This window comes from Pristis pectinata, chromosome 34 (assembly GCF_009764475.1).
Source record: "Pristis pectinata isolate sPriPec2 chromosome 34, sPriPec2.1.pri, whole genome shotgun sequence".
In the NCBI taxonomy this organism is placed as follows: Eukaryota; Metazoa; Chordata; class Chondrichthyes; order Rhinopristiformes; family Pristidae; genus Pristis; species Pristis pectinata.
In genome coordinates this window covers 1,707,350-1,733,468 of record NC_067438.1, presented here as the reverse complement: position 1 = coordinate 1,733,468, position 26,119 = coordinate 1,707,350, and the positions used below count along the sequence as shown (strand labels likewise).

The following is a 26,119-nucleotide window of genomic DNA, read 5'->3' as shown; positions in this document are numbered from 1 at the left end:
ACTTATCCAAATGACTTTCAACTGTTGTTATTGTACCTCCCTCAGGCACTTCCTCTGGCACCAACCTCGGGGTGAAAAGTTGCCCCTTAGGTTCCTATTAAATCTCTCCCTCCTCACCCTAAACCTATGCCCTTTAGTTTCTAGCTCCCCTTCCCTGGGAAAAAGACGTGTGCATTCATCTATCTATGCCCCTCATGGTTTTATGTACCTCTATAAGGTCACCCCTCAATCTCCTACGCTCCAAGGAATAAAGTCCTAGCCTGTACAACCTCTCCCTATAACTCACGCCCTCAAATCCTGGCAACGTCCTCGTAAATCTTCTAATCTGAGAATGATGCCAAATTCCCTGCTTGCTGTGAGGGGTTTGAATTCCTGATCATCAGTCCAGCCCTCTGCATTCTGACCTTAAACAAAGCCTTGTGCCAGTTGCTGATATAGTAAGTTACAGCCAGTGTGGTGAGGGGTATTCCTGCCTGATACACAACTTTAATGCCAGAACAGGAGGAGACAATTCTGTCATATTAAAGCAAGTTGTGAGAAGACACAAAGGGTGGGGGAAATGTGAGATTAACCATTTTGTTAGGAAGAACTGAATAATAGACTCTTGTTTAAATGGAAATCAGCTGTGAAATGCTGAGGTACAGAGGGATCTGTGGATCCCCCTACTTGAAGCCTGCAGAGTTGCCTGCAGGAACAGCAAGTAATTAGGAAAGCAAACGGTATGTTTGTTGCAAAGGGGATGGAGCATAAATATAGGGCAGTCTTGCTTACACTTGTACAAGATTGTTAAAAACCTATCTGGAGTACAGCTTTAGTCTTCTTATTTAGAATGGGATATACTTGCCTAACTAGCACAGTGCAGAGAAGTTTCGTTAGGTTCCTGAGATGATGAGTTTGTTTTAAATTGGACCTAGCCTCACTAGTTTAGAAGAATGGAAGGTAATCTCATTGACAGCTTTGATTCTCCTGATGGGAGAATCTAGAACTCAGAAGAGTCTCAGAACAAGAGGTCTAATTGACTGATAGAGCAAGTTTTGGTATTGGTATTGGTTTGTTATTGTCACTTGTACCAAAGTATAGTGAAGAACTTGTCTTGCATACTGTTCGTACAGGTCAATTCATTACACAGTGCAGTTACATTGAGTTAGTACAGAGTGCATCGATGTAGTACAGGTAAAAACAATGACAGTACAGAGTAAAGTGTCACAATATGGCCGATCGCTGCTCCTGCTTCTGCTGCCTGGTCTGAGACTCGGGTACAAGGCCAAGTGAGGCAGGAACTTGTGGACCCATCCCGAGGGCTTGGTCTATGTTAAGTTGAACTTTTCTCCACCAGTAATTCTGATTTCTACCTCTAGCTACCACGGACAAAACCACCATGAAATTGGGCAGCCTGTCAACCCCAACTGTCACATCGAACTCTATCCGCCTCTCCTGGACCACAGACAGGACCTTTGACTCCTTCCTGATCCAGTACAGAGTCCATGGATCGCAGGAGACCCGGAACATCACGGTGGCTGGCGGAAAGCGGGTGTACCTCATCGGGGGTCTCCGTCCTGCCACCAGATACACCATCTATCTCTATGGGATCTCGGGATCTCTGCGCACCCAACCCCTCACCACCCATGCCACCACCACAGGTACTTGTTACTTGGAAATTCATTTGAAAATAATTTAAATGTTTATCTAATCATGTCAATGCCAGTGTTGAGAGGAATTAGTTTCCCCATCGTACACATCAGATGTGGCAGTGTGAGAAGGACTTTAACCCAATGCCCCACCGGGCAGTCCTGAAAGGCTGAGCAGAATGCTGTACGGTCTCATGCTCTGCTGATTTCAGGGACATCTCCTTCTGTTTCAAAACAGCCCAGGAACAGGCTACTTGCCCACTCCACCCCATGTTGTCACTGCCCCACACGTGCCCCCTTTAACCCCTTCCATCTCCCCCACCACTGCCTCCTTCTATTCCTCACTGCCTTGTGTGTTTATCCATCTTCCTCTTAAATCTGCTCCTGCAGCTCACCTAGACCAAGCCTACTGAGGGCGAGCTCCATGTTCTCTGCACTCTGAGTTAAGGATAGGAAGGATTGTGGGGGAGTTGGGACAGGGATAGATGTGGGAGGGGAAGTTGAGGACAGGGAGGGGTGTGGGAGGGGAGATTAGGGATAAAAAGGGGTGTTGCTCAGGAGGCTGGGGATGAGAGGTGTGGAAGGGGAGATTAGGGACAAGAAGGGATTTAGGGCACGAGGTTGGGGGATAGAGAGGGGTGTGGGTCAGGAGGTTGGGGGATAGGGAGGGGTGTGGGTCGGGAGGTCGGGGACAGGGAGGGTGTGGGTCGGGAGGTCGGGGACAGGGAGGGGTGTGGGTCGGGAGGTCGGGGACAGGGAGGGGTGTGGGTCAGGAGGTGGGAACAGGGAGGGGTGTTTAGGGACAAATATTTCCTCTACCTTTGACTTTCTCGCCTGTTCAGCCCCTGAGGTGCAGAGTGAGATGACTGGCCTCTCCGTGTCCAACATCACAGCAGACTCGCTCCAGCTCTCCTGGGTGTCAGAGCGGGACTATGACTCATTCCTGGTAGAATACAGAGCGGCGGATCAGGAGGTGCAGAGTGTGACGGTGACTGGGAACCTCCGGAGCAGTCTGCTCACGGCCCTGAGGCCAGCCACTGTCTACACAATCAACCTCTACGGACTCTCTGCTGGGAAGCGCTCCAAGCCACTGACCACTGTGGCCACCACAGGTAACCTATGTCTCCAGCCAGGGTGAGCTGTGTCTCCGTCAACAAGAGGTGTTGGTCGCACTGATCAAACACGTGTGTCTTTCACTTTACAGGCTGGCCTCTGATTTCAGATTTACAACTTGAGAACAACTAGCACAAGGCCATTCGGCTCCTCAGGCATAGTTTTCCATTCAGTGTTACAACCAATCCTGTACCTTGTTCATGCTCCCTCTTGACTTTCAAATCCAAAAATCCATAGATCTCATTGATAAAGAATTCACTGTGCTTAGAAGAGAGAATTCCAAAGTTTCATACCGCTTAGAGTGAAAAAGATTTCCCCCTCACCTCCATCCTAACCCTATACCCTGAGGCCGTGCTCCTTGGTCAAGATTCTCCAGCCAGGGGAATCAGATTTTACGGCACAGAGCCACCAGGCTATTCGATTCCTCAGCTTCCTGCTGGTATTTCTCACCCCCATCACCACCTGATATCATTCCCTCCCCAACTGCTCAATCACCATCTCCTGCTATTCTGCTCTCCCTCATACTGATCCAGCTTTTGCTTCAATCCTTTCCTGCTTTCCCTGTGGGAGCGGGTCCTGAATTCAGAGGGGTGAGCAGCAAGCTGTAGTGTTTTGGGAATATCTTTCCCTGGGAAAAGCATTAACAATGAGCAGGTGCTCCTCGGGCTGCCTGTGTACAGCAATGCCTGGTGTTCACAGGTTGTCTGCACGGCTCTCAGTGGCTCTAGGTTGCTTCCCCCTCCTTCCTCACAACCCCTTCCTCCGTCATTCTTCAGGAACCACTCAAGGCCTCATGCTTCTGGCTCGGATTTCCTGGGGAGTGAGGGGACCTGTTGCTCACGTACTCAATGCCAACAGTGGCCAGGATAACACAGGGAGCAAAGCAGGCTCTTCGTATGTGGAGCAGTAGCTGCGGGTACAGAGAGCAGAAATCCTTGATGTGATTTCCAATGTTAGTGCGATAATAACTGCGCCCCCCCCCCCCCCAACTCCATCCCAGTATTTTGTGACCCAGAACCTGTCACAACATCAAACTTCATCCTGTTGGATCGATTTGCTCAGTTCTTAAAATATTAATCCAATAAATGTGTGTATGTGAGGGATAGTGGAAAGAATCGTGGGAAAATTTACCACAGAGTGGGAAGCTGTTCTGCCCATGGTGTCTGAGCTGCCCAGCGTAGTCCCAGCTTCCAGCACTGGCTTTATGGCCCTGCGGGGAGAGGTCTTCAGTGCACACCCAAGCACTGTTTCACTGTGATGAGAGTTTCCATTTCTCTCACCCTTTCAGGCACAGATTTAAAAGGGATGAAACGAGTTACATCTGGTTCACAGAGCAAGTGACTGATCTGATGCTGAGTGTTTCGTGACAGTTGAATTGCGTATGGCCTGTTTGTCTAAGTGATTAAGGCATGTGCTGCTTAGTGCTGAGAAAACAACTATTAACCCACTGCTGGTGGTTGGCCCGATTTTAGTGCTGAGCTACCAAACCGGAGGTTGTGTGTTCCAATCTCACCTGTTTTATTTCAATTTTTATTCATTCCTGGGATATCTGTATCACTCACAATGCCAGCATTTGTTGCCCATCCCTAACTGCCCCTTGAGAAGGTGTTGGTAAGCTATCTTCTTAACTGCTGGAGTCTGATGGGTGATGGAATTGAACTGTGTAAACGTGGCTGATTTCAGGAGTAGGGAAACCACTACCATCCAGTCCAGCTGACCTACACATTACTGTAGTCCTGCCCCACCTTTAAAGCCAATCTGAACAAGTTTGGCCTGTCGTAAAACATGGTTACCTCACAAGGGTATCAGGAAATGAGTAATCAATCCGTTCTTGGTAACGTATCCCATATCCTCAGGGAACCTGCCTGCAATGAATGAAGATGATAAAAGACTTCCGGTGTTCCATTCCTTGCAGTCTGGCCAGGATGGAGGACCCTGGCTCAAAGATCCAGCAGTGCCTGGCATTACACCGGGCCAGAGAGGCTCATGATGTAACTGGGCTGGCAGAAATGGTGGGTCTGCCTCCAGTATTCGAGCCACTGCTGGGTGGGTTGTCTCGTCTTCCACATTATCGAAGCAATTTTGATGTAACAGGGTCTGGCTGTGCTGAGTAAGAGAGCCATTGAGACTAGACTACATTGCTGTTGGTCTACAGTCACAGACAGACTCAAGCTGATTTCCTTCCCTGCAACACATATCTCTGGGCTTCTGTGATATTCAACCAGGAGGATGTGGCCAAGGCTATTACTGTCCATGAGTGCCCAATATATCTTAGAACGTAGAACACAGAAAAGTACAGGAAAGGAACAGGCCCTTCAGCCCACCATGTCTGTAATGACCATGCCGCCAATTTAAATTTATCCCATCTGCCTGCACGTTGTCCATACCTCTAAATTCCCTGCCTGTTCATGTGTCTGTCTAAATGCCCCTTAAGCATTACTATTGTATCAGCTTCTGCCACCTCCCCTGGCAACGTGATCCAGACACCTATCACACTCTGTGTAAAAAAAACTTACCTCATACATCATCTTTAAACTTTCCCCTCCTCACCTTAAACCTGTGCCTTCTAATATTTGACATTTCCACCCTGGGGAAAAGACTCTATCTACCTTCTCTATGACTCTCATAACTTTATATACTCCTATCGGACTGCAGCTCAACCTCCGACGCTCCAGAGAAAATCCAAGTTTGTCCAACCTCTCCTTAAAATTAATCCAAGAAATATCCTGGTGAATCTCTTCTGCACCCTCTCCAAAGCCTCCACATTCTTCCTGTAGTGGGGTGACCAGAACTGCACACAATACTCCAAATGTAGTTCAAGCAAAGTTTTATGCAGCTGCAGCATGGCTTCCCCAAATTTTATACTCTACGCCCCAATCAATGACGACAAGCATGCTGCACGCCTTCTTCACCACCCTATTCACGTGTTGCTGCTTGCATCCCAAAACGGCAGGACCCTTAGGAGCATTGTAGCATTTCTCTACCTAATTTTCCAATTGGTCTATATCCTGCCGTACCCTTTGACAGCCTGTCTCACTATCCAAAACTCCACCTGTTTTCCTGTCACCTGCAGACTTGCCAATCAGACCACCTACATTTTCATTCAAATCATTGATATTTGTTGTAAACAACGGAGGTCTCAGTATTGATCCTTGCAGATCTTCCATCCAGTACAATCTTTCTTCTCCCTCTTCCTCACATGTACAGACAAGAATGTAAACAAATGGAAAAAAATTGGCCAACTTTCAGTCTCTAACGTGAGCTCTGCTGGTCAGCAAATGGGGGCTTTGATTCCTATGTGATGTGGTGCAGAGCGCCTGGTGTTGAAGTAAAATGGAGATGCACGGTGCTTGGTGATGTTCAGTGCCTTAGGCCTCAGGCCTACCTTCAGCTACCCCGTCTTTCTCTTTGGTCTCTTGCATGGTCAGCATGCTATGCCCTTGACCTCTCCTGTGTCCCTCAGAGGCACAGTTGGTTCTGTTGGCTGGGGAAGTCTTTCTCCCATTTGCCTTGAAGCTGATTTCCATGATTCTTCATTTTCTGGGCAGGAACACTCATGTCCCTGAGGAATTCCGAGCTTTCGTCAGGCATCCAAGTGCATGACTTGGTTTATTGTTCCCCCAGTGTAAGGCCACTGAAACTCCCAGACCCTTCATGACCTCCTGCATGAAGCTGGGAAATTCAGCTGGATCCATGCTGAGCTGGAACCAAAGATGTAGAGCTCTGGTCAGCACATGGCAGGAGTGATGTGATTGCACTGGAGAGGGTGCAGGGAAGATTCACAAGGATGTCGCCATGACTGTAAGGTTGTCACCGTGAGGAAAGATTGGTTAAACCGAGATTGTTTTCCATGGAACAGAGGAGGTTGAGAGGAGACTTAACTAAAGTTTACAAAATTCTGAGAGGCCGGAAAGAAAGATTGGGAGCACCTACGAGAGGTGAAAAAACAGGGAGCAGAGACAAAGTAATTGTTAAAGGATTGAGGGGAGATGAGGATAGACTTTTCACCCAGAGGGCAGTGGGAACCTTGGAATCACAACCAGAAGGGTGCTGGAGGCAGAAATCCACGTCACACTTAAGTAGAACTGGTGTGCCTACTTGAAAATCCGCAAGGTGCAGAGTTACAGACATAATGCTGGGTGGTGGGATGAGGCTGGAGAGCTCTTTCCTCACACAGAGGCCCCATATAAAGTTTATCAGATTTGCTTTGATAAATTTTCTCTTCTCTGTGTGATTTGTTTTCATCAGCCTATTTAATACATCTCATTTATAGAAATTAATTTTTATATAATCCAGGCTCCCCACCTTAGCTTTTGTACGCAGCACGACTAACTGTACTACTCTGAGTCTCCTGCTCCTTGCCAGCAGGAGCTGTGCATGGGCGTCACTCTCTCTGCAGCCAGGTCTGGCTGGGTTTCTTGCACTGAGCTGGCTCCTGCCAATAAAGTGGTTTCGATCCTAACCTGCTGGCTAACCTTGTGTTGTGTGTGCAAGGACACCCACATCCCCCAATACAGCAGCATTCTGTAGCCTCTGTCCACTGAAACAAAAATCTTCCTTCAGTATTCTTCCTTCCAAAGTGGATATCCTCACACTTCATCACCAAATATTTGCCCACATGCATTAGCTAGCTCTATCCCTTTGCCGACTCTTTGCATCCTCCTCGCAACTTGCTGAGAGATCTTTCTGACAAATTTCTTCACAGTACACGATTCCTTGATCTGAGCTATAAGTAATTGAGGCTCCACCACTGATATGCCAATGGTACCACGCTGGTTACAGATTGTCTCCCTGAAAGTGATCCGTTTATCCTGGCTCTCTATTCCTTGTTGTTTAGCCAATCATCTATCCATGCTAGTACGTTACCTCCAATGCCATGTGTGGAGAAACCTTTTATTTGGCACCTTCTTGAATATGTTCTAGAAATCCAAATAAACCACATCCACTGTTTCCCCTTAATCCCCCTGCCCATTACATCCTCAAAGAATAATAAATTTGCTGAGCATGATTTTCCTTCCATAAAACTATACGAACTGTGCTTGGATGTGTCATGGTTCTTTAAAAGTAACGGATTCCAGCCTTTTTCCAATGACAGGATGTCAGGCAAATGGATCTTTCATTTCCTGTTTTACTTCTCCCTCCTTTCTTGAACAGGGACCACTATGTTTGTGACTTTCAGATCCACTGTGATCTATACACTGTGGAACTTTGGATCACAACTAACACATCCATTCTCTCCCCAGTCACATTTTTTCAACCCCAAGGTTCAAGCCACCATTACCAGTAAGATCATTATCTTTCATCTATGGACCCAGTTTATATGTTCTTCCCCACTCACTCAGAATGAGTGTACTCAGTCGACTTTTGCTCCAGTTTATCAAAGCTAAGGTGAGCAGAGGACTCTTCAGTTCTGGCCCCTCATCTCTTCACCCACAGCCATGAAAGCCATCCCCATCGATCATCCATCAAAATCTTCAGTACCCAATAACTGTCTTTTTCTTTCACAGAGAGGGGCCAGTTACAGCCCAGTGAAGCCATTAAACTGGACAGCCTCTCCTCCTCCAACATCACCACCGGCTCCTTCCGAGTCTCCTGGAGGGCGGAGAAGATCTTTGACACTTTCTTCATTCTGTACGGGGTCCGAGGCTCGGATGTGATGAGGAACCTCTCGGTGACTGGGGATCGTCGATTTACTGTCATCACTGGTCTCAGACCTGGCACCACCTATACCATCCATGTCTATGGGGTCTCTGCCAGCGGGCGCACCAAGCCCCTCACCACTCTCATAACCACCAAAGGTATTGATTTTACCAAGGGTAAACAGAATCTAAAATGTAGTCTTTTCATTCCTAGATCCCATGACGTTTATGTGTCGCACCTTTAACGTGGGTAAAGCAACCCAGCTCCGGTCACGGTAACTGTGTGATCCTTGAAACAACTCAGTCTGAAACACAGAGTTTGCAACAGAATAATCCAGCTTTTGGAATCTCACCAGCACCTACAGCCTTCCCTATCTCCGTGTTCTCCTGCAGCCCCAACGCCCCAACTCCCCACCTCCATAACGTCCTTCAGCCTCTATACGTCTCAGCTGGGAAACTACACTTTTCCCAGTTCTAGTGAAAGCTCAGAGACCTGAAACTTTGACATTGCTTCTCTGTCCACTGCCCCTACTGAGTACTTCCACTTCACTAACGCAGTTCACTGTGAGCTTCAGCCAGCAGTCGTGTTTGTGAGGAGCAGATTCCTCCTCCCTCCTCAATCACCCAGGTCCTGCAACTTCTGGCATTTCACAGGAATAAGTCAGTTTTAATGTCACCAACTCAGCTTTCTTAAAAAAAAATCTTAGTTTCTGGCCAAAGCAAGTTAGCGTGAGCCAGTTGTGTCTCACAGACATCACGGCCTGTTGTGTCCAGTTGTTCTGGGCAATGGACTGGCACAGAGCACACATTCTGCCACTACAGACCCCTCACACGGGGAGATCCACGGAGCCCTCACACAGGGGATCCACAGAGCCCTTACATGGGATCTACTGAGCCCTTGCACAAAGGGATCAACAGAGTCCCCACACAGCGGGATCAGTGATACTAATTTCTGATCCTTCATCTTTTCATATTCCTGAATTCCTTAGCTGTTGAGATTAGGTTGAGATCAGATTCTAGGGTTTGTGCTTATATCAATAACCAAACCGTTTCTGAATCTCATCCAAGACGGACCCCCCAGGAAACTGCTGCACTCCCAACCAACTTCAGTAACAGACTCCTGTTTGTGTTTAGCTTCCACAAAGAAGGACAATGTGAAGCCAAAGAGGCTGGGGAGCCTCTCCATCACCAAAGTTACCACGGACTCCATCCGCCTGTCCTGGACAGCAGAGAGAGGGTTTGATGCCTTCCTGGTGCGGTACAAAGAGCACGTCAGTGGCACCACACGAAATGTTACGGTGACTGGTGATCAGCGAGCAGTGACCATCACAGACCTGCAGCCTGGCACCAAGTACACTGTCTACATCCACGGACTCGCAAATAGGCAGCGGACAAAACCTCTCAGCCGGGTGATCGCCACGCCAGGTACTGATCTCCAGGGTGACGGAAAGGGGAACCTCCGCCACCCACCGGATCACTGCTGTCTCCTCATGTGCATGTCGATAAGGGGCCCATGCTTTACACACATGCTTTAACAGGCAGCATTCAAAGGGTGCACCAGGCGGGCAGAAGTGAAGCACACCTAGGGCCTCAGCTACCTAAGGCCAAATACAAGAGGGCAGTGTGGGCCTTCAGGATGTGGGAGTCTGTATAACTTGGGGCTACATTCCCATCCGGTACTGCGGAGGGAAGACCAGGTTCCAGAAGAATAGAGCAGGATGAGGCCACTCAGTCCCTCATATCAGCTCTGCCATTCAATAAGATCATGGCTGATTTTTTACCTCATTTGCCAAACAACCCCCTATACTTTCATTCCCTTAACATTCAAAATCCTAGCAACCTCTTTTCTGAATCTAGTTAACAACTGAAGGCTGCAACCCTCTTGGGAAGAGAATTCCAAACATTCTCCAACCTGAGTGAAGTTCCTGTTCCTCTCCATCCCAGCCCCTCGCCCTAAGACGCTACCTCTGGCTCCTGACCATAGGCTGAGGAGACAGCGTTTCAGATTTCATTCTGCCCATTCCACTCCAAATCCAGTGCAATCTAGTGATCACCTTAAATCTTGGGAAAACTGACCAATGGCCCTGCAGTAGCGAGCTGACCCTTATTTGGAAGGACTGATCGCCAGTTCAAGTTAAGCTCATCTTGGTTTTTATCTACAGCTACCACAGACAAAGCCACAGTTGGACTGGGCAGCCTGTCAACCCCGACCGTCACAGTGAAATCTGTCCGCCTCTCCTGGACAGCAACTGGGGTCTTTGACTCCTTCTTTATCCAGTACAGGGTCCAGGGATCACAGGAGACCCGGAACATCACGGTGGCTGGTGGGAAGCGGGTGTACCTCATCAGGGGTCTCCATCCCGCCACCAGATACACCATCTATCTCTACGGGGTCTCAGGGTCTCTGCGCACCCAGCCCCTCACCACCCATGTCACCACCACAGGTACTGTGGAGCAGTCTGATCCCTCTCAATGTGAACATGCCTCCCTCTGTCCGTCTCTCCATTTATTTCCAGGAACACAGCTGCAATCTGGTCCCACAAGAAAAGTGGTGAATTAATGTAAAGAGTCTGGATGACGTTATTGTTTTTCCAGGGCGACAATGGCTAACACAGGGGGACGTAATTTTGAGGTGATTGGAGGAAGGTATGGGGGGGATGTCAGGGGTAGGTTTTTTGCACAGAGAGTGGTGTGTGTGTGGAACGCAGTGCCGGCAGGGGTTGTGGGGGCAGATACGTTAAGGACAGTTAAGAGACTCTTAGACACGTGAATGATAGAGAAATGGAGAGCTATGTGGGAGGGAAGGGTTAGATAGATAAAATGTTGGCACAACATGGTGGGCTGAAGGGCCTGTACTGTGCTTTAGTCTTCTATGTTCTGTGTAATGTTCATTCCATTCACCTCCATCTCAGCCACAGCTCTCGTTACAGTCACCCGTCACATCACATGTCCTGTCAACCCCTGGTGATCTGTGTCGGTGTGAGTTAGACTAAATATTTCAGCCTCTGGGCAGGGACCAAAGGCCTGGTCAAGGAAGGTGGCTTTGAGGGACACCAGAGATATTCAAGGTGGAAATCCCAGAACTTGTGTCAAAGTGCAGGCAGCTGAAGGCATGGCCGCCATTGCTGATGTGATTAATTTTGGGGTTGATGAATGCTGAAATGAGGGGAAACATATTTAGGGCACAATGGTGATGCAGTTCACTTCCCTCATTGCTGTATGTGGGGCTTGCTGTGCAGAAATTGGCTGCTTCCATTAGGGAGCATGGAACAGGAGGAGGCAATTTAATTCTTTTAATATATTCTGCCATTCACTGACATAACAGTCTGTGATCTCACTCCACGTTCCAGCCTGGTGCCCACATACCTGAATCCCATTGACCAACAAAAGATACAGGTCCTAGCTTTAAAATGAATTTAACCGTATCATTGTAATTTGCAGCTGAGAATTCCAAACCACTGCCACCCTCCTGTGTAGAAGTGTTTTTCACCTTCACCCCTGAAACTCAGAATCTCACTTTTAAAATCGGTCCTCTATTCCAGATACCCTGAGGAGCAGGTTTGTTTCCCTCTTACTGCTGATCAGTTCACTGGGATATCCTGAAAACTCCAATCAAATTATATCTTAAATTCCGGGGGACACAGCCATGGGAAATAATGTCATTTTTGATTTCTTGAGGTGACATATGTATATGGAGGTCTTTACTTTCTGTGGAGTTACAGTTTTCTGACAGGTGCCACACGATGAGTTGGAAGACCAATTCCCAAGGTTGGGAATGTCTTCTCGCAACCACTCTGCAAAGGCATTAGTGGTAACGTCCATGGCTCTTCACACCTCAACCTCTCTGTTTTAGCTTCTGAAGACAAAGATGTTCCCTTGAGACTGGGCAGCCTGTCAACCCCGACCGTCACGTCAAACTCTGTCCGCCTCTCCTGGACCACAGACAGGACCTTTGACTCCTTCCTGATCCAGTACAGGGTCCAGGGATCGCAGGAGACCCAGAACATCACGGTGGCTGGTGGGAAGCGAGTGTACCTCATCGGGGGTCTCCGTCCCACCACCAGATACACCATCTATCTCTACGGGATCTCGGGGTCACTGCGCACCCAACCCCTCACCACCCACGCCACCACCACAGGTACTGTGGAGCAGTCCGATCTCTTTCAATGTGAATGTCTCTCTGTCTGTCTTTCTCCATTCATTTTCAGGGATTTGCCTGCAATCAGGACCATTACTGCCTGGGAAAGCTGTGAATTAGTGAAAGGAATCTGTCATAATGTTCATTCCATCCACTGCTGTCTCAGTTGCGTCTCATGTGTCCAAACAGCTCAGGGTTCCATGCGGCAAGGTTAATTAGACAATGTTCAGGCCTTGGGGCAGGGGATCAAAGGCTTGGTTAAGGAAGGAAATTTTGAGGAAGGCCCAAGATGTTTAGGGAGGGAATTTCAGAGCTGGTGGTCCAGCTCTGAAATTGTGGGAGCCCAGGTTCTGGGGCACAGCCGTTATTCTGGTCACTTAACTCATCACCATTAATGGGAGCTTGCTGGGCACAAATTGAGTGCAATCTATCGTGGAGCATGGATTGGAGAAGGCCTTTGAGTCCCATGGATTTATTCTTCCATTCACTTAGGTTGCAATGGATCTGTGATCAATCTCCATATCCCTGACATATTCTTAACCAACAAAAGTTAACAAACTCCAGGTTTAAATAAATTTTTCCAGCATCATTATAATTTGTGGTAGAGAATGTCCAGCACTCCCGCCTTCTGTGTGTAGAAGTGTTTCCAAACTTCACTTCTGAAATCCCATCTCTGACTTATTATAAAGTCCTGAATCCTAAACACACTGACCAGTGGGAATGGTTTGCTTCCAACTGCCCCATAAGTTCCTTGGAATACCCTGCAAATTCCAATCAAAGTTGCTAAATCTCGGGCTTCAAAGGCACAGGGAATGTTGTTGGTCTTGATGTTCTAAGGTGATGGGTAAAGAGGCTTTTTTCATTTTCTGTGGAGTTACAGATTTCTGACGGGTGCTCCTGTTGATCAGTTGGAAAGCCAATTCCCAAGGTTGGGAATCTCTTTTCCCAACCACTCTGCACGGGCAGTAGTAATCTCCAGGCCTCCTCATACCTCGACCTCTCTGTTTTAGCTTCCGAAGACAAAGATCTTGTGGCTCCAATGAAACTGGGCAGCCTGTCAGCCCCAACCGTCACGTCAAACTCTATCCACCTCTCCTGGACCACAGACAGGACCTTTGACTCCTTCCTGATCCAGTACAGGGTCCAGGGATCGCAAGAGACCCAGAACATCACGGTGGCTGGCGGGAAGCGAGTGTACCTCATCGGGGGTCTCCGTCCTGCCACCAGATACATCATCTATCTCTACGGGATCTCAGGGTCGCTGCGCACCCAGCCCCTCACCACCCACGCCACCACCACCACAGGTACTGTGGAGCAGTCCGATCCCTCTCAATGTGAACATATCTCTCTCAGTACATAATTCTCTGTTTATTTTCAGGAACACACCTGCAATCTGACAGTGGTGCTTGGGAGTGTCATACCACAGGAGGAGGTGTCAGTTAGTGCAAAGAACCTGAACAAACTGGGTGACGTTATCGTACCTTTGAATCCATCCGCCTCCATATCAGCCACACTGATAGACCACCTACCAATGTTCAAGCAGCCTAAAGTGCTTTGCACCAGTGTTAAACTAAAGCTTCCGTCTTTGGAAAGGGGACCAAAGGCTGTCAATGAAGGAAGATCTGAGAAATGCCTTAAGGGTGGAGAGGTTCAGGGCGGGAATTCCGAGGCTTGACTCCCACTGAGCTGAAGGCAAGCGGCCAATAGCAATGGATTTAAATTTGCAGATGATGCCAGATTCAGGAGCCATTATATTGCGGCACAGTGGTTATTCTGATCATTTATCACTGTTTGCTGTGGACAAATTGGTTGCCATCATCATGTAGAATTGAAGAGGAAACTTTAGGGACATCTCAAAATTATTCTGCAATTCAGTGATATCGCATTTGATCCCTGCCTTTTGCCCACACCTCTGAATCTGTCCGGTCAACATAAGTTTACAAATCCTAAGTTTAAAGTTAACTTTTTCCAACATCATTGTAATTTGTGGTGCAGAATGCCAAATCACTCCCGCCCTCCGTGAAGAGAAGTGTTTCTTAATTTCACTCCCGAAACCCAGACTCTCACATTTAGACTCAGTCCTCACTCCCAGACATACTGACCAGCAGGAGTAGTTTTCCTCTAAATGCTCTGCCAGTTCCCTGGAATATCCTGAAAATTCCAATCAAATTATCATGACTTGATAATTTCCAGACTTCACAGCTGCAGGGAATGTTGGCCTTTTTGGTATCCTGATATGGTGTACAGATGGAATTCTTTACTTTCTGTGAAGTTACAGATTTTTGATGAGTGCTGCCAATAAGTTGAAAGGCCAATTCACAATGTTGGGAATTCTCACAACCACTGGGAGCGGGCAGCAGTGGGCTCTGTGGCACCTCTTAACCTCAGTCTCTCTGTATTAGCTTCTGAAGAAAAAGATGCCCCATCGCCGGTGAGACTGGGCAGCCTGTCAACCCCAACCGTCACAGCAAACTCTATCCGCCTCTCCTGGACCACAGACAGGACCTTTGACTCCTTCCTGATCCAGTACAGGGTCCAGGGATCGCAGGAGACCAGGAACATCACAGTGGCTGGTGGGAAGCGAGTGTACCTCATCGAGGGTCTCCGTCCCGCCACCAAATACACCATCTATCTCTACGGGATCTTGGGGTCTCTGCGCACCCAGCCCCTCACCACCCACGCCACCACCACAGGTACTGTGGAGCAGTCCAAACCCTCTCAATGTGAATGTGTCTCTCTCTCTCTAGCTGTCTTTCTCCTTTGATTTTCAGGAACACTTCAGTAATCTGGCAGTGGCACTCAGGATCATTACTGCCTCAGAAGCTGTGAATTAGCACAGGGAATCTGCACGTTGGGTGATGTTACTGTAATGTTCATTCCATTCACCAACTTCTCAGTACCCCTCCCATTTATGAACCACCTCCCACGTATCCAAAGAGCCAAGAATACTGTGTGCCAGCTTTAATTAGAGAAAATGTTTTGGTCTCTAGTCAGGGAACCACAGGCTTAGTCAAGGCTAGAGGCTTTGACAAATGTCTGAAGGGCTGAGAATGATGGAGCTTGGGGCCCAGGAGCTGAAGGCAAGGCTGCCAATGGTCAAACAATTGAATTAGGGATGACCAAGAGGCTAAATTTGGAGCAGTGAAGTTGGGTGATGTTATTGTAACGTTCATTCTATCCACCTGTCTCAGCAACATTTCATTTGTAAACCAAACCGCACGTGTCCAAACAGCCCAAGCTGCTGTACGGCACGGTTAATTATACTAAATGTTTAGCCTTAGAGCAGGGGACCAAAGGCTTGGTCAAAGAAAGAGGTTTTAAGGAGAGTCATAGATTTTTTTGGGCAGGAATTTCAGAGTTTGTGGTCCTGGCAGCTGAAGGCATGGCTGAAAAATTGTGAAGTGATTTAGTTCAGGATGATCAGGAGTCCTGAATTGAGGACGCCCAGATTCTGGGGCATATCGGTTATTTTGGTTACTTTCTACATCGCTGTTAATGGAAGCTTATTGTGCCCACAAATTGGTTGCAATCCATCAGCGAGCAATTAACGGGAGGAGGGCATTCGGTCCTTCAAAGTCCTGCTGCCATTCACTGAGATCGCCATTGATGTGCGACCAAACTCCATATTCCTGCTATTTGGTCATTTCCTTGAAACCCACTGAGAACAACACTTGACAAATCCTGTGCCTATAAATAATTTTCCAAACAGTGTTGTAATTTGTGGTGGAGAATACAAATCGCTCCCTCCCCCTGTCTGTAGAAGTGTTTCTGATCTTCCGTCAGGAAACCCAGGCACACACTTTCAGACTCCCTTCCCAACCACAGTCCCTGACAATAAGAATCACTGAATGCCCCATCAGTTCCCAGTGACATCCTGAACATCCCAATCAAGTTATCCCGTAACTTGCTAGACTCCAGGGGTCTCATTCCCAGGAAATGTTATGATTTGTGATGTTTTGGGACAGAGTGCAGACGAAATGCTTTTCTTTCTGCTGAATTACAGATTTCTGACAGGTGTTTCCGTTGGTCAGTTGGAAGGCCATTTCCCGAGGTTGAGAATCTCTTTTCCCAACTGCAGTGGGTGGGCAGCAGCTCCTCATGACCTTCATCTCTGTTTTAGTTTCTGAAGACCAAGATGCCCCATCACCGGTGAGACTGGGCAGCCTGTCAACCACGAACGTCACGCCAAACTCTGTCCGCCTCTCCTGGACCACAGACAGGACCTTTGACTCCTTCCTGATCCAGTACAAGGTCCAGGGATCGCAGGAGACCCGGAACGTCACAGTGGCTGGCGGGAAGCGAGTGTACCTCATCGGGGGTCTCCGTCCCGCCACCAGATACACCATCTATCTCTATGGGATCTTGGGCTCTATGCGCACCCAACCCCTCACCACCCATGCCACCACCTCAGGTACTGTGGAGCAGTTCAAACCCTCTCAATGTGAACATGTCTTTCTGTCCGTCTTTCTCCATTAATTTTCAGGGACTCGCCTGCAGACTGGTAGTGGTGGTCAGGACATTGACTGCACTGGAAAAGCTGTGAATTAGTGCAAAGGATCAGCATAAATTGGGTGATGTTATCGTAACGTTCATTCCATCCACCTCTGTCTCTGCGACATCTCATTTGTAAACCAGCCCTCACATGTCCAAACAGCCCACGGTGCTGTACGGCACGGTTAATTACGCAAAATATTTAGCCTCAGAGCAGGGCTCCAAAGGCTTGGTTAAAGATGGAGTTTTAAGAAGGGTCATAGATGTTTTGTGCAGGAATTTCAGAGCTGGTGTTCCTGGCTGAATTTACCAAATAATTCAAAGTTAAAGTCGAGTTTATTGTCATATGCACAATGAGATGTATACACAGGTGCAGCGAAAAACTTACTTGCACCAGCATTACAGGCACAGAGCATCAGATAAACAGCATTCACAAGAAAACATAAACAAAAATTATCCACAATTTTTACAGGAAAGAACTCAATTACAAGACCACAATTAGCACAACAAAAAGTCCATTTTGGTGCAAAGTAATCAAAATAGCTCTGGTGTTGCTGAACTGCAGTGATCAGGGTTGTGCCCAGTTGGTTCAAGATCTGAAAATTTACAGAATAATTTACCAAACAGTATTGTAACTTGTGGTGGAGAATACAAACCACTCCCTCCCCCTGCCTGTAGAAGTGTTTCTGATCTTCCCTCAGGAAACCCAGGCACACACTTTCAGACTCCCTTCCCAACCACAGTCCCTGGTTTCCCTCTGACCTCCCCAGCAGCTCCCTGGGATGTCCTGAGTATTCCAATCAAGTTTTCCCTTAACTTGCTAAACTCCAGGGGTCCCACTCCCAGAAAATGTTTTGACATCTTATGTTTTTGGACAGCGTGCAGACAGAATGCATAACTTTGTGCTGAATTACAGATTTCTGACAGGTGCTTCCATAGGTCAGTTGGAAGGCCATATCCCGAGGTTGAGAATCTCTTTTCCCAACTGTAGTGGGTGAGCAGCAGCTCCTCATGACCTTGACCTCTCTGTTTTAGCTTCTGAAGAAAAAGATGCCCCATCACCAGTGAGACTTGGCAGCCTGTCAACCCCAACCGTCACATCAAACTCTGTCCGCCTCTCCTGGACCACAGACAGGACCTTTGACTCCTTCCTGATCCAGTACAGGGTCCAGGGATCGCAGGAGACCCGGAACATCACGGTGGCTGGTGGGAAGCGAGTGTACCTCATCGGTGGTCTCCGTCCCGCCACCAGATACACCATCTATCTCTACGGGATCTCAGGGTCGCTGCGCACCCAGCCCCTCACCACCCACGCCACCACCACAGGTACTGTGCAGCAATCCAATCCTTCTCAATGTGAACGTGTCTCCCTATCTTTCTCCATTTTCAGGGACTTGCCTACAGACTAGGAGTGATGCTCAGGACCATTACTGCGCCAGCAAAGCTGTGAATTAGTGTAAAGAATCTGCACAAATTGGGTGATGTTATCGTAATGTTCATACCACCTCTGTCTCAGAATCATCTGTTTGTAAACCAGCCCACACGTATCCCAACTGCCCAGGGTGCTGTACGGCACGGTTAATGACACTAAATGTTTAGCCTTAGAGCATGGACCAAAGGCTTGGTCAAAGAAAGAGGTTTTTAGGAGAGCCATAGAACAGAGAACAGTACAGCACAGAACAGACCCTTCGGCCCACAGTGTTGTGCCGACATAGCTACCTCCAGAATGCCCATATCCCTCTATTTTCCTCTCATTTATGTGCCCATCCAAGCTCCTCTAAAAGTTCCCAATGAATTTGCCTCCACCACCCTAATCAAGCAACACATTCCAGGCATCCACCACTCTCTGAGTAAAAAACTTACCCCTCGCATCTCTTCAGATCCTATCCCCTCTAACCTTAACTGCATGCCCTCTGGTATTAGATTGCTCAATAATGGGAAAAAGATATTGGTTGTCCACCCTATCTCTGCCCCTCATAATTTTATACACTTCCAACAGATCACCCCTCAGCCTCCGCCGCTCCGGAGAAAAGAGCCGAAGGTTGTCCAGCCTCTCCTGATAGCACATGCCCTCTAATTCAGGCTGTATCCTAGTAAACCTCCTCTGCACCCTCTCTAAGCATCATCATCCTTCCTAGAGTGTGAGGTGACTAGAATTGCACACAATTCTCTAAATGCGGCCTAACCAGAGTTCTATAGAGATGCATCAGAACTTCTTGACTCCCATTCTCAATACCTCGATTAATGAAAGCAAGCATTCCATAAGCCTTCTTAACCACCCTATCAACCTGTGTAGCCACTTTCAATGAGCCATGGACCTGCACCCCAAAGTCTCTCTGCTCTTCAAAACTGTTATGGGTTTTGACCTTGCGAACGTTCTGCCTCTTGACATTAGTCCTACCAAGGTGCAACACCTCATGATTATCCACGTTAAGCTCCATCTGCCATTTCTCTGCCCACATCTGCAGCTGATCTATATCACGCTGTATCCCTTGCCAGTCTTCTACACTACTCAGAACTCCACCAATCTTGGTATTGGCTTTTTTGGGCAGGAATTTCAGAGTTTGTGGTCCTGGCAGCTGAAGGCGTGGCTGACAAATTGTGAAGTGATTAAGTTCAGGGTGATCAGGTTTCCTGAATTGAGGATGCCCAGATTCTGGGGCATATCAGTTATTTTGGTTACTTTCTTCATCGCTGTTAATGGAAGCCTATTATGCCCAAATTGGTTGCAATCTATCAGGGAGAAATTAATGGGAGGAGGCCATTCGGTACTTCAAAGTTCTGCTGCTCTTCACTGCGATCGCCATTGATGTGCGACCAAACTCCATATTCCTGCAATTTGATCATATCCCTGAAACCCACTGGCAACAACAGTTGACAAATCCTGTGCCTATAAATAATTTACCACACGGTATTGTAACTTGTGGTGGAGAATACAAATCGCTCCCTCCCCCTGCCTGTAGAAGTGTTTCTGATTTTCGCTCAGGATACCCAGGCCCACACTTTCAGACTCCCTTCCCAACCACAGTCCCTGCCAGAAAGAATCACTGACTACCCCATCAATTCCCAGGGATGTTCTGAAAATCCCAATCAAGTTATCCCTTAACTTGCTAAACATAAGGGGTCTCATTCCCAGGAAATGTTATGATTTGTGATGTTTTGGGACAGAGTGCAGACGAAATGCTTTTCTTTCTGCTGAATTACAGATTTCTGACAGGTGCTTCCGTTGGTCAGTTAGAAGGCCATTTCCCGAGGTTGAGAATCTCTTTTCCCAACTGCAGTGGGTGGGCAGCAGCTCCTCATGACTTTCACCTCTCTGTTTTAGCTTCTGAAGAACAAGATGCCCCATCACCGGTGAGACTGGGCAGCCTATCAACCCCGATCGTCACATCAAACTCCATCCGCCTCTCCTGGACCACAGACAGGACCTTTGACTCCTTCCTGATCCAGTACAAGGTCCAGGGATCGCAGGAGACCCGTAACATCACAGTGGCTGGCGGGAAGCGGGTGTACCTCATCAAGGGTCTCGATCCCGCTACCAGATACACCATCTATCTCTATGGGATCTCGGGCTCTCTGCGCACCCAGCCCCTCACCACCCACGCCACCACCAGCACAGGTACTGTGGAGCAGTCCAAGCCCTCTCAATGTGAATGTGTCTCTCTGTCTTTCTCCATTCATTATCAGGGACTCGCCTGCAGACTGGCAGTGGTGGTCAGGACCATTATTACACTGGAAAAGCTGTGAATTAGTGCAAAGGATCAGCACAAATTAGGTGATGTTATCGTAACGTTCATTCCATCCACCTCTGTTTCAGCAACAGCTCATTTGTAAACCAGCCCTCGCATGTCCAAACAGCCCAGGGTGCTGTACGGCACGGTTCATTACACTCAATGTTTAGCCTTGGGGCAGGGCTCCAAAGGCTTGGTTAAAGATGGAGTTTTAAGAAGGGTCATAGATGTTTTGTGCAGGAATTTCAGAGCTGGTGTTCCTGGCTGAATTTACCAAATAATTCAAAGTTAAAGTCGAGTTTATTGTCATATGCACAATGAGATGTATACACAGGTGCAATGAAAAACTTACTTGTAGATGCATCACAGGCAGATGGCATTACAGAATCAGCATTCACAAGAAATCATAAGTTAACCAAAAAATTATCCACAATTTTTACAGGAAAGAACTCAATTACAAGACCACAATTAGCACGACAGAAAGTCCATTTTGGTGCAAAGTAATCAAAATAGCTCTGGTGTTGCTGAACTGCAGTGATCAGGGTTGTGCCCAGTTGGTTCAAGATCTGAAAATTTACAGAATAATTTACCAAACAGTATTGTAACTTGTGGTGGAGAATACAAACCACTCCCTCCCGCTGCTTGTAGAAGTGTTTCTGATCTTCCCTCAGGAAACCCAGGCACACACTTTCAGACTCCCTTCCCAACCACAGTCCCTGGTTTCCCTCTGACCTCCCCAGCAGCTCCCTGGGATATCCTGAGCATTCCAATCAAGTTTTCCCTTAACTTGCTAAACTCCAGGGGTCCCACTCCCAGAACATGTTTTGACATCTTATGTTTTTGGACAGCGTGCAGACAGAATGCATAACTTTGTGCTGAATTACAGATTTCTGACAGGTGCTTCCATAGGTCAGTTGGAAGGCCATATCCCGAGGTTGAGAATCTCTTTTCCCAACTGTAGTGGGTGAGCAGCAGCTCCTCATGACCTTGACCTCTCTGTTTTAGCTTCTGAAGAAAAAGATGCCCCATCACCGGTGAGACTGGGCAGCCTGTCAACCCCAACCGTCACATCAAACTCTGTCCGCCTCTCCTGGACCACAGACAGGACCTTTGACTCCTTCCTGATCCAGTACAAGGTCCAGGGATCGCAGGAGACCCGGAACGTCACAGTGGCTGGCGGGAAGCGGGTGTACATCATCGGTGGTCTCCGTCCCGCCACCAGATACACCATCTATCTCTACGGGATCTCGGGGTCGCTGCGCACCCAGCCCCTCACCACCCATGCCACCACCACAGGTACTGTGCAGCAGTCCGTTCCTTCTCAATGTGAACGTGTCTCCCTGTCTGTCTTTCTCCATTTTCAGGGACTCACCTGCAGACTAGCAGTGATGCTCAGGACCATTACTGCGCCAGCAAAGCTGTGAATTAGTGTAAAGAATCTGCACAAATTGGGTGATGTTATCGTAATGTTCATACCACCTCGGTCTCAGAATCATCTGTTTGTAAACCAGCCCACACGTATCCCAACTGCCCAGGGTGCTGTACGGCACGGTTAATGACACTAAATGTTTAGCCTTAGAGCATGGACCAAAGGCTTGGTCAAAGAAAGAAGTTTTTAGGAGAGCCATAGAACAGAGAACAGTACAGCACAGAACAGACCCTTCGGCCCACAGTGTTGTGCCGACAGAGCTACCTCCAGAATGCCCATATCCCTCTATTTTCCTCTCATTTATGTGCCCATCCAAGCTCCTCTAAAAGTTCCCAATGAATTTGCCTCCACCACCCTAATCAAGCAACACATTCCAGGCATCCACCACTCTCTGAGTAAAAAACTTACCCCTCGCATCTCTTCAGAACCTATCCCCTCTAACCTTAAATGCATGCCTTCTGGTATTGGATTGCTCAATAAAGGAAAAAAGATATTGGTTGTCCACCCTATCTCTGCCCCTCATAATTTTATACACTTCCAACAGATCACCCCTCAGCCTCTGCCGCTCCAAAGAAAAAGCCGAAGTTTGTCCAGCCTCTCCTGATAGCACATGCCTTCTAATCCAGGCTGTAGCCTAGTAAACATCCTCTGCACCCTCTCTAAGCCTCATCATCCTTCCTAGAGTGTGAGGTGACTAGAATTGCACACAATTCTCTAAATGCGGCCTAACCAGAGTTCTATAGAGATGCATCACAACCTCTTGACTCCTATTCTCAATACCTCGATTAATGAAAGCAGGCATTCCATAAGCCTTCTTAACCACTCTATCAACCTGTGTAGCCACTTTCAATGAGCCATGGACTTGCACTCCAAGGTCTCTCTGCTCTTCCACACTGTTATGGGTCTTGACCTTGCGAATGTACTGCCTCTTGACATTAGTCCTACCAAGGTGCAACACCTCATGATTATCCACGTTAAGCTCCATCTGCCATTTCTCTGTCCACATCTGCAGCTGATCTATATCACGCTGTATCCCTTGCCAGTCTTCTACACTACTCAAAACTCCACCAATCTTGGTATAGTATTTTTTGGGCAGGAATTTCAGAGTTTGTGGTCCTGGCAGCTGAAGGCATGGCTGACAAATTGTGAAGTGATTAAGTTCAGGGTGATCAGGTTTCCTGAATTGAGGATGCCCAGATTCTGGGGCTTATCGGTTGTTTTGGTTACTTTCTTTATCACTGTTGATGGAAGCTTATTGTGCCCATAAATTGGTTGCGATCCATCAGGGAGCAATTAACGGGAGGAGGCGATTCGGTCCTTCAAAGTCCTGCTGCCATTCACTGAGATCGCCATTGATGTGTGACCAAACTCCATATTCCTGCTATTTGGTCATTTCCTTGAAACCCACTGGCAACAACAGTTGACAAATCCTGTGCCTATAAATAATTTACCACACGCTATTGTAATTTGTGGTGGAGAATACAAATCGCTCCCTCCCCCTGCCTGTAGAAGTGTTTCTGATGTTCCCTCAAGATACCCAGGCACACCAGAAAGAATCACTGACTACCCCATCAATTCCCAGGGATGTTCTGAAAATCCCAATCAAGTTATCCCTTAACTTGCTAAACTCCAGGGGTCTCATTCCCAGGAAATGTTATGATTTGTGATGTTTTGGGACAGAGTGCAGACGAAATGCTTTTCTTTCTGCTGAATTACAGATTTCTGACAGGTGCTTCCGTTGGTCAGTTGGAAGGCCATTTCCCGAGGTTGAGAATCTCTTTTCCCAACTGCAGTGGGTGGGCAGCAGCTCCTCATGACTTTCACCTCTCTGTTTTAGCTTCTGAAGAACAAGATGCCCCATCACCGGTGAGACTGGGCAGCCTATCAACCCCGATCGTCACATCAAACTCCATCCGCCTCTCCTGGACCACAGACAGGACCTTTGACTCCTTCCTGATCCAGTACAAGGTCCAGGGATCGCAGGAGACCCGTAACATCACAGTGGCTGGCGGGAAGCGGGTGTACCTCATCAAGGGTCTCGATCCCGCTACCAGATACACCATCTATCTCTATGGGATCTCGGGCTCTCTGCGCACCCAGCCCCTCACCACCCACGCCACCACCAGCACAGGTACTGTGGAGCAGTCCAAGCCCTCTCAATGTGAATGTGTCTCTCTGTCTTTCTCCATTCATTATCAGGGACTCGCCTGCAGACTGGCAGTGGTGGTCAGGACCATTATTACACTGGAAAAGCTGTGAATTAGTGCAAAGGATCAGCACAAATTAGGTGATGTTATCGTAACGTTCATTCCATCCACCTCTGTTTCAGCAACAGCTCATTTGTAAACCAGCCCTCGCATGTCCAAACAGCCCAGGGTGCTGTACGGCACGGTTCACTACACTCAATGTTTAGCCTTGGCGCAGGGCTCCAAAGGCTTGGTTAAAGATGGAGTTTTAAGAAGGGTCATAGATGTTTTGTGCAGGAATTTCAGAGCTGGTGTTCCTGGCTGAATTTACCAAATAATTCAAAGTTAAAGTCGAGTTTATTGTCATATGCACAATGAGATGTATACACAGGTGCAGCGAAAAACTTACTTGTAGATGCATCACAGGCAGATGGCATTACAGAATCAGCATTCACAAGAAATCATAAGTTAACCAAAAAATTATCCACAATTTTTACAGGAAAGAACTCAATTACAAGAACACAATTAGCACGACAGAAAGTCCATTTTGGTGCAAAGTAATTAAAATAGCTCTGGTGTTGCTGAACTGCAGTGATCAGGGTTGTGCCCAGTTGGTTCAAGATCTGAAAATTTACAGAATAATTTACCAAACAGTATTGTAACTTGTGGTGGAGAATACAAACCACTCCCTCCCCCTGCCTGTAGAAGTGTTTCTGATCTTCCCTCAGGAAACCCAGGCACACACTTTCAGACTCCCTTCCCAACCACAGTCCCTGGTTTCCCTCTGACCTCCCCAGCAGCTCCCTGGGATATCCTGAGCATTCCAATCAAGTTTTCCCTTAACTTGCTAAACTCCAGGGGTCCCACTCCCAGAACATGTTTTGACATTTTATGTTTTTGGACAGCGTGCAGACAGAATGCATAACTTTGTGCTGAATTACAGATTTCTGACAGGTGCTTCCATAGGTCAGTTGGAAGGCCATATCCCGAGGTTGAGAATCTCTTTTCCCAACTGTAGTGGGTGGGCAGCAGCTCCTCATGACCTTGACCTCTCTGTTTTAGCTTCTGAAGAAAAAGATGCCCCATCGCCGGTGAGACTGGGCAGCCTGTCAACCCCAACCGTCACATCAAACTCTGTCCGCCTCTCTTGGACCACAGACAGGACCTTTGACTCCTTCCTGATCCAGTACAGGGTCCAGGGATCGCAGGAGACCCGGAACATCACAGTGGCTGGCGGGAAGCGGGTGTACCTCATCGGTGGTCTCCGTCCCGCCACCAGATACACCATCTATCTCTACGGGATCTCAGGGTCGCTGCGCACCCAGCCCCTCACCACCTATGCCACCACCACAGGTACTGTGCAGCAGTCCGATCCTTCTCAATGTGAATGTGTCTCCCTATCTTTCTCCATTTTCAGGGACTTGCCTACAGACTAGCAGTGATGCTCAGGACCATTACTGCACCAGCAAAGCTGTGAATTAGTGTAAAGAATCTGCACAAATTGGGTGATGTTATCGTAATGTTCATACCACCTCGGTCTCAGAATCATCTGTCTGTATACCAGCCCTCACGTATCCCAACTGCCCAGGGTGCTGTATGGCACGGTTAATGACACTAAATGTTTAGCCTTTGAGCACAGACCAAAGACTTGGTCAAAGAAAGAAGTTTTTAGGAGAGCCATAGAACAGAGAACAGTACAGCACAGAACAGGCCCTTCAGCCCACAGTGTTGTGCCGACATAGCTACCTCCAGAATGCCCATATC

The 26,119-nt window shown here is 47.8% G+C and overlaps 1 protein-coding gene across 1 annotated transcript in view; it reads left to right on the top strand.

Annotated features, from left to right (window-relative positions):
- The window catches only part of LOC127585802 (tenascin-X-like), an 89,954-nt gene that overhangs the window by 28,245 nt on the left and 35,590 nt on the right, over positions 1-26,119 (top strand). Inside the window, exons 12-24 of the mRNA XM_052043501.1 lie at positions 1,359-1,640; positions 2,471-2,740; positions 8,249-8,539; positions 9,515-9,805; positions 12,234-12,518; positions 13,529-13,822; positions 14,921-15,211; positions 16,639-16,929; positions 18,045-18,335; positions 20,335-20,628; positions 21,746-22,036; positions 24,007-24,300; positions 25,418-25,708. Of these exons, the coding sequence (XP_051899461.1) occupies positions 1,359-1,640; positions 2,471-2,740; positions 8,249-8,539; positions 9,515-9,805; positions 12,234-12,518; positions 13,529-13,822; positions 14,921-15,211; positions 16,639-16,929; positions 18,045-18,335; positions 20,335-20,628; positions 21,746-22,036; positions 24,007-24,300; positions 25,418-25,708 (3,756 nt within the window). The remainder of the gene's footprint in view (positions 1-1,358; positions 1,641-2,470; positions 2,741-8,248; positions 8,540-9,514; positions 9,806-12,233; positions 12,519-13,528; positions 13,823-14,920; positions 15,212-16,638; positions 16,930-18,044; positions 18,336-20,334; positions 20,629-21,745; positions 22,037-24,006; positions 24,301-25,417; positions 25,709-26,119) is intronic.